Here is a 10,747-nt window from a genome sequence, read left to right as displayed (position 1 = left end):
ATAGGCTAGTGTGATTATTACTAGGCAGTGTGTATTATCATCAGGGCAGTGTTGTATCTATCCAATTATGGTCGCTGTGTTATTATCTTTAGGGCAGTGTGTTATTATGTAATTCTAGGCAGTGTGTTATTATCTAGTGTCCAGTGTTTTATCTAGTGCTGTGTTTATTAGTGCAGTGTGTTATTATCTAGTGCAGTGTGTTATTATCTAGGGGTTAGTGTGTTATTATCTAGGGCAGTGTGTTATATCTAGGGCAGTGTGTTAAATCTAGGGCAGTGTGTTATGTATCTAGGCGGCGTGTGTTTATTATCTAGGGCGGTGTGTATTATCTAGAGTGTTACTATTCTATGCAGTGTGTTATTATCTAGGGCAGTGTGTTATTATCTAGGGCAGTGTGTTATTATCTAGGGTAGTGTGTTATTATTCTAGGCGGTTAGGTGTGTTATTATCTAGTGCAGTGTGTTTATTATCTAGGCAGGGTTTTATCTATTGCAGGTGTTATAATCTAGGCAGTGTGTTATTATCTTAGGGCAGTGTGTTATTATCTAGGGCAGTGTGTTTATAACTCTTAGGCATGTGTGTTATAATCTAGGCAGTGTGTATTATACTAGGCAGTGTGCTAGTGTGTTGTTATTATCTTAGGCAGTGTGTTATAATCTAGTGTGCAGTGTTTATTATCTAGTGCAGTGTATTTATGGTGGCGAGTGTTTATTATCTAGGCAGTGTGTTATTATCTAGGGCAGTGTGTTATTATCATTGATTATCTGTGCGTGTGTTATTATCTAGGGCAAGTGTGTTATTATCTAGTGCAGTTTGTTATTATCTAGTGCAGTGTGTTATATATCTAGGGCAGTTGTGTTATTTTCTAGTGCAGTGTGTTATTATCTAGGGTAGTGTTTTTATCTAGGGCAGTGTGTTATTATCTCAGCTGGCAGTGTTGTTATAATCTAGGGGCAGTGTGTTATTATCTAGGGCAAGTGTGTTATTATCTAGGGCAGTGTATTATTATCTAGTGCTAGTGGTGTTATTATCTAGTGGCAGTGTGTTATTATCTAGTGCAGTGTGTTATTATCTAGTGCAGTGTGTTATTATCTAGGTAGTGTGTTTATTATCTAGGGCAGTGTGTTATTATCTAGTTGCAGTGTGTTATAATCTAGGGCAGTGTGTTATTATCTAGGGCAGTGTGTTATTATCTAGGCAGGTGTTATTATCTAGGGCAGTGTGTTATATCTAGTGCAGGTGTATTATCTAGGCAGTGTGTTATTATCTAGGGCAGTGTGTTATTATCTAGTGCTAGGTGTTATTATCTAGGTAGTGTGTTATTATCTAGTGCAGATTGTGTTATTATCTTAGGCCAGTGTGTTATTATCTATTGCAGTGTGTTATAATCAGGGCAGTGTGTTATTATCTAGGGCATGTGTGTTTATATTCTAGGGCAGTTGTTATTAATCTAGGTCAGTGTGTTATAATCTAGGGCAGTGTGTTATTATCTAGGCAGTGTGTTATTATCTAGGGAGTGTGTTATATATCTAGTGCAGTGTGTTATTATCTGTGCAGTGTTTTATTATCTAGGCAGTTGTTTATTATCTGGCAGTGTGTTATATCTAGGGCAGTGTGTTATTATCTAGTGCCAGTGTGTATTATCTCGATGGTAGATCTAGTGCAGTGTGTTATTATCTGGGCATGTGTTTATTATCTAGTGCAGTGTGTTATTATCTAGGGCAGTGTGTTATTATCTAGGGCAGTGTGTTTTATTATACTAGGGGTAGGTGTGTTATTATCTAGGGTAGTGTGTTATTATCTAGTGCAGTGTGTTATTATCTAGGGGCAGTGTGTTATTATCTATTGCAGTTGTGTTATAATCGTAGGGCATAGTGTGTATTATCTAGGGCAGGTGTGTTTATTATCTAGGCAGTGTGTTATAATCTAGGGCAGTGTGTATAACTTAGTTTCAGCGTGTTATTATTCTAGTGCAGGGTGTTTATTATCTAGTGCAGTGTGTTATTATCTAGTGCAGTGTGTTATTATCTAGGCAGTGTTATTATCTAGTGCATGTGTTATCTATTTTGCAGTGTGTATTACTGTCTAGTGCAGTGTGTTATATCTAGGCATGTGTTATTATCTAGTGCAGTTGTGTTATTATCTAGTGCAGTGTGTTATTATCTAGTGCAGTGGGTTATTATCTAGTGTGGTTCTGTGTTATTATCTAGGCAGTGTATTATTATCCTAGGGCAGTGTATTATATCTAGGGCAGTGTGTTATTATTCTAGGGCAGTGTATATTCTAGGGCAGTGTGTTATTATCTATTGCAGTGTGTTATTATCTAGCGGCAGTGTTATTATCTAGGCAGTGTGTTATTATCTATTGCAGTGTGTTATTATCTAGGGCGGTGTGTTATTATCTAGTGCATTTGTGTTATTATCTAATGCAGTTATTATTATCTAGTGCAGTGTGTTATTATCTAGGGCAGTGTTATTTTATATCTAGTGCAGTAGTGTTATTATCTAGGGCAGTGTGTTATTATTTAGTGCAGTGTGTTATTATCTATGCAGAGTGTTATTTAATCTAGGGCAGAGTGCTTATTATCTAGTGGCAGTGTGTTATTATCTAGGGCAGTGTTATTATCTAGGGCAGCTGTGTTATTATCTATTGCAGGTGTGTTATAATCTAGGGCAGTGTGTTATTATCTAGGGCAGTGTATTATTAATCTAGTTGCAGTGTGTTTATTATCTAGGGCAGCGTTTATTATCTAGTGCAGTGTGTATTATCTAGGCAGTGTGTTATTATCTAGGGCAGTTGTGTTATTATCTATTGCAGTGTGTTATAATCTAGGGCAGCTGTGTTATTATCTATTGCAGTGTATTATTATCTAGTGCAGTCGTGTTATTATCTAGGGCAGTGTGTTATTTATCTAGTGTGGTGTGTTATTATCTAGGACAGTGTGTTATTATCTAGGGCAGTGTGTATTTATCTAGTTGCAGTGTGTTATTATCTAGGGCAGTTGTTTATTATCTAGGTGCAGTGTGTTATTATCTAGTGCAGGTGTTGTTTGTTGATTCTAGTCTGCAGTGTGTTATTATTCTAGTGCAGTGTGTATAAATCCTAGGGCATGTGTTATATCTAGTGCAGTGTATTATTAGGGTAGTGTGTTATTATCTAGGCAGTGTGTTATTATCTAGGGCAGTGTGTTAATAATCTAGGGCAGTGGTGTTATTATCTATGGCAGTGTGTTTTATCTAGGGCAGTTTGTATTATTATCTAGTGCAGTGTGTATTATCTAGTGCAGTGTGTTAATTATCTAGATGTGCAAGTGGTGTTATTATCTAGGCGTTGTAATTGGTAGTGTGTTATTACTAGGGCAGTGTGATGTATTCATCAGGTCGATGTGTTATTACCTCTAAGGCGCAACGTCACTCTAGTCCACGTTACTCTAGTCCACGTTACTCTAGTCCACGTTACTCTAGTCCACGTTACTCTAGTCCACGTTACTCTAGTCCACGTTACTCTAGTCCACGTCAGATGTTGTCTACCTCTTTAGCTGAACGTGAGCTGGATATGAGAAACATTCAATAGTCTTAAATATTTACATCAAACATCCAGTCCAGATGAAATGTAACAGCTGCATAATGSAGTACCATCATCTACTCTTTTAGAATAAAATAATCCATAAAATACTGACTGTACTATAGCACATAAACAAATGTTTAATTAGAGACAGAAAATCAATAGAATCCAGATATTTTGGTGGGACTTCAGGTATTCAATTTGAATGTCAAATATTWAAAAATATAGATTCTTTGAAATGATAATGTTGTCAATATTGTTAAACCACTGACGGTCCTTATGTTTGGTTATTATATTGATTGAATAACAACTAATTTCTATATACATACGGGCATAATTTAAATACATTAGCATGAAATTACCCTGTATTCAACCAGCACTTTCTGAGMTAACTCCCCAAAGAGAATTTGTAAATCGCCCCCATCACAATCTCCCATCAAATTTCACAATGGCTTTTATACGCAGCATTACTTATTCATGATTGATTATTTAGAATATTAAACACAATGCAGAAATGAATTAACCAATGCATATTTATTTCACAAATCGGGTGAAGATTATTATAWAWARATTTTTWWATCCGTTTGACGTAGATATGTGGATTTCTGACAGCCAAGTTTCTTTACATTATCTAATCAAACATCAACATTTTCTGACCCACGAAGGGGAACACTAACTGTAAGTAGACTGGTTTCTATTCTGTCTTGTCATTGCCGTGTCAGTGCGTTTAATCTCCATCGATATATATATATATATAAACACATTTTGATAAGCACGTGGGTCAAAAGATTTTTCTCCCATGTCTACGATTTTGTCCATACCCCCATTCTTTTGAGACATCGTTTCACACTTTTCCCAGATAGTAACGTACAGGAGAAAAGATTGTTTGGACAGATATTCGTGTGAATATTGTCCGTTTTCAGCAAATCGGTGTGGCAAGTTGACAAATAGATGATCCACTTCTCAAACACAGACACATAATGACCCAGCTGTATTCTGAGACGGGRCTGAGCCTTGCAACATTCATAAACTTACTTTCAAGCCCACTTGAAATCAACCAGTCAGTCAGTAAACCAATCAGCCAATCAATCAGTCAATCAACCAACCAACCAATCAAGTCCACTTGAAGATCCTCCTGATGAGTCTGACCAGTGAGTTGTCCCAAACAGCCTGTGAGGTCCTCTCCCATAGGCTATCCTCTTTCCACATGCCTCGCCCCTTCCGCTCGGCCTTGACCTCTGCCTTGAGCAGCCGTTGGTGGAGCCGCAGGTAAAGGTGGGACTGAGGGTGGAGTCCAGAGACTGGGACAGTGCGTGCCAGACCCAACCTCAACACCTCCTCATTCAGACACAGACTCCTCAATGACCCCTGGGGGAGAGAGAACAGAGGGAGGTTACTAACACATCTGTAGGTTTCATTGTCTTCAACATTCAGTTCATGAATACAGTCATAAAGAGAGTAACATTGTCCTGAAGATACCAGAGAGTCAGTGACGAACTCATGTTAGTCCACTCAGACAGTAAGGCTGCGTTTACACAGGCAGKCCAATTCTGATCTTCTTTACACTAATTGGTCTTTTGACAAATCACATCAGATCGTTTCACATCAGATCTTTTTCAGAGCTGAACTGATTGGTCAAAAGACCAATTAGGGAGAATTTTTTAATCAAGAAATTGGGGTTCCTCTAAAACGCAGCTCACTTACCCTGTTACCAGAACCAGACAGCAACTGACCCTGTTACCAGAGACCAGACAGCAACTGACCCTGTAACCAGAGACCAGACAGCAACTGACCCTGTACCAGAGACCAGACAGCAACTGACCCTGTTACCAGAGACCAGACAGCAACTGACCCTGTAACCAGAGACCAGACAGCAACTACCCTGTTACCAGAAGACCAGACAGCAACTGACCCCGTTACCAGAGACCAGACAGCAACTGACACCTGTTACCAGAGACCAGACAGCAAACTGACCCTGTAACCAGAGACCAGACAGCAACTGACCCTGTACCAGAGACCAGACAGCAACTAGCCCTGTTACCAGAGACCAGCGACAGCAAACTGACCCTGTTACCAAGACCAGACAGCAACTGACCCTGTTACCAAAAGACCAGACAGCAACTGACCCTGTTACCAAAGACCAGACAGCAACTGCACCTGTAACCGAGAGACCAGACAGCAACTGACCCTGTTACCAGAGACCAGACAGCAACTGACCCTGTTACCAAAGACCAGACAGCAACTGACCCTGTTACCAAGACCAGACAGCAACTGACCCTGTAACCAAGAACCAGACAGCAACTGACCCTGTTACCAGAGACCAGACACAACTGACCCTGTTACCAGAGACCAGACAGCAACCCTGACCTTTACCAAAGACCAGACAGCAACTGACCCTGTTACCAGAGACCAGACAGCAACTGACCCTTACCAAGAGACCAGACAGCAACTGACCCTGTAACCAGAGACCAGACAGCAACTGACCCTGTTACCAGAGACAGACAGCAACAGACCCTGTTACCAGAGACCAGACAGCAACTGACCCTGTTACCAGAGACCAGACAGCAACTGACCCTGTTACCATAGACTAGACAGCAACTGACCCTGTAACCAAGGACCAGACAACAACTGACCTGTTACCAGAGACCAGACAGCAACAGACCCTGTTACCAGAGACCAGACAAGCAACGGACCCTGTTACCAAGACCAGACAGCAACAGACCCTGTAACCAAGACCAGACAGCAACTGACCCTGTTACCAGAAGACCAGACAGCAACAGACCCTGTAACCAGAGACCAGACAGCAACTGACCCTGTTACCAGAGACCAGACAGACAGACCTGTAACCAGAGACCAGACAGCAACTGACCCTGTTACCAGAGACCAGACAGTAACTGACCCTGCTACCAGACACTGACGGTAACTGACCCTGCTAACAGACAGACAGTAACTGACCCTGCTAACAGACAGACAGTAACTGACCCGGCTACCAGACAGACAGTAACTACCCTGCTACCAGACAGACAGTAACTGACCCTGCTAACAGACAGACAGTAACTGACCCTGCTAACAGACAGACAGTGACTGACCCTGCTAACAGACAGACAGTGACTGACCCTGCTAACAGACAGACAGTAACTGACCCTCGCTAACAGACAGACAGTGACTGACCCTGCTAACAGACAGACAGTAACTGACCCGGCTAACAGACACCAGGACAGTGCAGTGTCTCCTCCTCTCTGCTGACCAGTTTGAGCCACACCGTCTGGGCCGGGCTCAGGTGCTGCTCCAGCCACGCCCTCCCCTCTGGGTCAGCTCCACCCCCGCCAAGCGCACAGCCAATGGATACACACGACCACCACCTGAGGAGAGAAGACCTGCCCAGGTGAGACACACATACGGTACACTGAGAGAAGACCTGCCAGGTGAGACACACATACGGTACACCTGAGAGAAGACCTGCACAGGTGAGACACACATACGGTAAACCTGAGAAGAGACCTGCCCAGGTAGAGACACACATACGGTAACCTGAGAGAAGACCTGCCCAGGTGAGACACACATACGGTACACCTGAGGAGAGAAGACCTCCCAGGTGAGACACACATACGGTACACCTGAGAGAAGACACTGCCCAGGTGAGAACACACATACAGTACACCTGAGGAGAGAAGACCTGCCCAGGTGAGACACACATATGGTACACCTGAGAGAGAAGACCTGCCCAGGTGAGAACACACATACGGTACACCTGAGAGAAGACCTGCCCAGGTGAGACACACATACAGTACAACCTGAGAGAAGACCTGCCCAGGTGAGACACACATACGGGACACCTGAGGAGAGAAGACCTGCCCAGGTGAGACACACATACGGTACACCTAGAGAAAGACCTGCCCAGGTGAGACACACACACGGTACACCTGAGAGAAGACCTGCCCAGGTGAGACACACATAGGTACACCTGAGAGAAGACCTGCCCGGAGACACACATACGGTACACCTGAGAGAAGACCTGCCCAGGTGAGACACACATACGGTACACCTGAGAGAAGACCTGCCCAGGTGAGACACACATACGGTACACCGGAGAGAAAGACCTGCCAGGTGAGACACACATACGGTACACCTGAGAGAAGACCTGCCCAGGTGAGACACACATACAGTACACCTGAGAGAAGACTGCCCAGGTGAGACACACATACAGTACACCTGAGAGAGACCTGCCCAGGTGAGACACACATACAGTACACCTGAGAGAAGACCTGCCCAGGTGAGACACACATACGGTACACCTGAGGAGAGAAACCTGCCCAGGTGAGACACCACATACGGTACACCTGAGAGAAGACCTGCCCAGGTGAGACACACATACAGTACAACCTGAGAGAGACCTGCCCAGGTGAGACACACATACGGTACACCTGAGAGAAGACCTGCCCAGGTGAGACACACATACGGTACACCTGAAGAAGACCTGCCCAGGTGAGACACACATACGGTACACCTGAGAAGAAGACCTGCCCAGGTGAGACACACATACGGTACACCTGAGAGAAGAACCTGCCCAGGTGAGACACACATACGGTTACACCTGATGAGAAGACCTGCCAGGTGAGACACACATACGGTAACCTGAGAGAAGACCTGCCCAGGTGAGACACACATACGGATACACCTGAGAGAAGACCTGCCAGGTGAGACACACATACGGTACACCTGAGAGAAGACCTGCCCAGTGAGACACACATACGTACACCTGAGAGAAGACCTGCACAGGTGAGACAACAATACGTACACCTGAGAGAAACCTGCCCAGTGAGACACACATACAGGTACACCTGAGAGAAGACCTGCACAGGTGAGACACACATAAGGTACACCTGAGAGAAGACCGCCCAGGTGAGACACACATACGTACACCTGAGAGAAGACCTGCCACGGTGAGACACACATACGGTACACCTGAGAGAAGACCTGCCCAGGTGAGACACACATATCGTACACCTGAGAGAGACCTGCCCAGGTGAGACACACATACGGTAAACCTGGAGAAGACCGCCCAGTGAGACACACATCAGTACACCTGAGAGAAGACCTGCCCAGGTGAGACACACATAACGGTACACCTGAGAGAAGACTGCCCAGTGAGACACACATACGGTACCCTGAGAGGAAGACCTGCCCAGGTGAGACACACAATACGGTAACACCTGAGAGAGAAGACCTGCCCAGGTGAGACAACACATAACGGTACACCTGAGAGAAGACCTGCCCAGGTGAGACACACATACGGTAAACACCTGAGAGCAGAAAGACCTGCCCAGGTAGACACACATACAGTACACCTGAGAGAAGACCTGCCCAGGTGAGACACACATACGGTACACCTGAGGAAGAAGACCTGCACAGGTGAGACACACATACGGTACACCTGAGAGAAGGACCTCCCAGGTGAGACACACGTACAGTACACCTGAGAGAAGACCTGCCCAGGTGAGACACACATACAGTACACCTGAACTAAGGGGTTCCTAGCTATGGCTGTGGTCTATTGCATAGACGTGAAGGTGGCACAGTCAGGAGCTTGACAAACTGAAAGAGACTGTTGTAAGATATAGTATCAGACATGCACTATGCAAAGATGTACAACCACAGCAGTAGAGATACTGTATTACTGAAGGCACAGGCAAGGAAATTACATGCCAAAAAAATAAAAAAATAACTGTGGCCAGAGGTCACAGAGGCCAGAGGTAAAACAACAGGAGGTCAAAGAGACAAAGCTATAGAGAGAGACTACTAATCTGTTTAACTAGAGGAGAGCTTTGTRAGAAATTCTCCCTGGCCTCAGACGGAGCTGTAAGGGCACTATCTAATACRCTCTAACTCAGTTTGACTGCAGGGCAGAAGCATAACGTAATACTGCAGCTAGCCTCTTCTCTAACAGGCTTACTACGATGCTAACTCAGTACGATGAAGGGAGCTGAACTAAGTCTTGTAAATGTGTAAGGTCCAGTGCCTCAATGCGGGCAAAAGGCATGACACTCACGTTTAGAGAAAATGTTGGTCTGAATTAGATAAAGACGAAAAATATGTTGACGTTTCAGTCACAATGACCTTTATCAGACATCAAGCCATGATCCAATACCTATCAAATCAAATTAATTGGATTAAAATAGTGTCTACTTTGGTTTTAGGAAAATATATAAAACTGTCTCTACAGGAAAGACCAACCATTAGGTTGACTACTATACTTCATCAAAGTTAGTGTGTTAAAGAGCGCAGCAGACAGTCTATGTATAACAGTTATGTTAAAGAGTGCAGCAGACAGTCTATGGCTAACAGTTATGTTAAAGAGTGCAGCAGACAGTCTATGGCTACACAGTCTGTTAAAGAGTGCAGCAGACGTCTAATGGCTGACACAGTTATGTTAAAGAGACGCAGCAGACAGTCTATGGCTAACAGTTATGTTAAACGAGACCAGCAGACAGTCTATGGCTAACAGTTATGTTAAAGAGTGCAGCAGACAGTCTATGGCTGACACAGTTATGTTAAAGAGCCAGAAGCAGACAGTCTAGTGGCTAACAGTATGTTAAAGAGTGCAGGGCAGACAGTCCTATGGCTGACACAGTTATGTTAAAGAGATCAGCAGACAGTCTATGGCTAACAGTTATGTTAAAAGAGACAGCAGACAGTCTATGGCTAACAGTTATGTATAAAGAGTGCAGCAGACAGTTTAGTGCTGACACAGTTATGTTAAAAGAGCAGCAGACAGTCTATGGCTGACACAGTTATGTTAAAGAGACGCAGCAGACAGTCTATGGCTAACAGTTATGTTAAAGAGCAGCAGACAGTCTATGGCTGACACAGTTATGTTAAAGAGAGTGCAGCAGACAGTCTATGGCTAACAGTTATGTTAAGAGTGCAGCAGACAGTCTATGGCTAACAGTTATGTTAAAGAGTGCAGCAGACAGTCTATGGGTAACAAGTTATGTTAAAGAGTGCAGCAGACAGTCTATGGCTGACAGCAGTTAATGTTAAAGAGTGCAGCAGACGGTCTATGGCTGACACAGTTATGTTAAAGAGTGCAGCAGACAGTCTATGCTAACAGTTATGTTAAGAGTGCAGCAGACAGTCTTATGTAACAGTTATTATAAAAGAGTGCAGCAGACAGTCTAGTGGG

General features: G+C 43.8%; 1 protein-coding gene across 1 annotated transcript in view; it reads right to left on the bottom strand.

The window, feature by feature from the left end:
• Positions 1–3,684: 3,684 nt before the first annotated feature.
• c18h3orf33 (c18h3orf33 homolog (H. sapiens)) overlaps positions 3,685–10,747 on the bottom strand; it is a 21,451-nt gene continuing 14,388 nt past the window's right edge. Inside the window, exon 5 of the mRNA XM_024139606.1 lies at positions 3,685–4,932. Within this exon, the coding sequence (XP_023995374.1) occupies positions 4,678–4,932 (255 nt within the window). The 3' untranslated portion in view covers positions 3,685–4,677. The remainder of the gene's footprint in view (positions 4,933–10,747) is intronic.

Source organism: Salvelinus sp. IW2-2015, unplaced genomic scaffold (genome assembly GCF_002910315.2).
Source record: "Salvelinus sp. IW2-2015 unplaced genomic scaffold, ASM291031v2 Un_scaffold1851, whole genome shotgun sequence".
Lineage (NCBI taxonomy): Eukaryota > Metazoa > Chordata > Actinopteri > Salmoniformes > Salmonidae > Salvelinus > Salvelinus sp. IW2-2015.
Note: the sequence above shows the minus strand (reverse complement) of the source record. Positions and strands in the feature narration are given on the sequence as shown.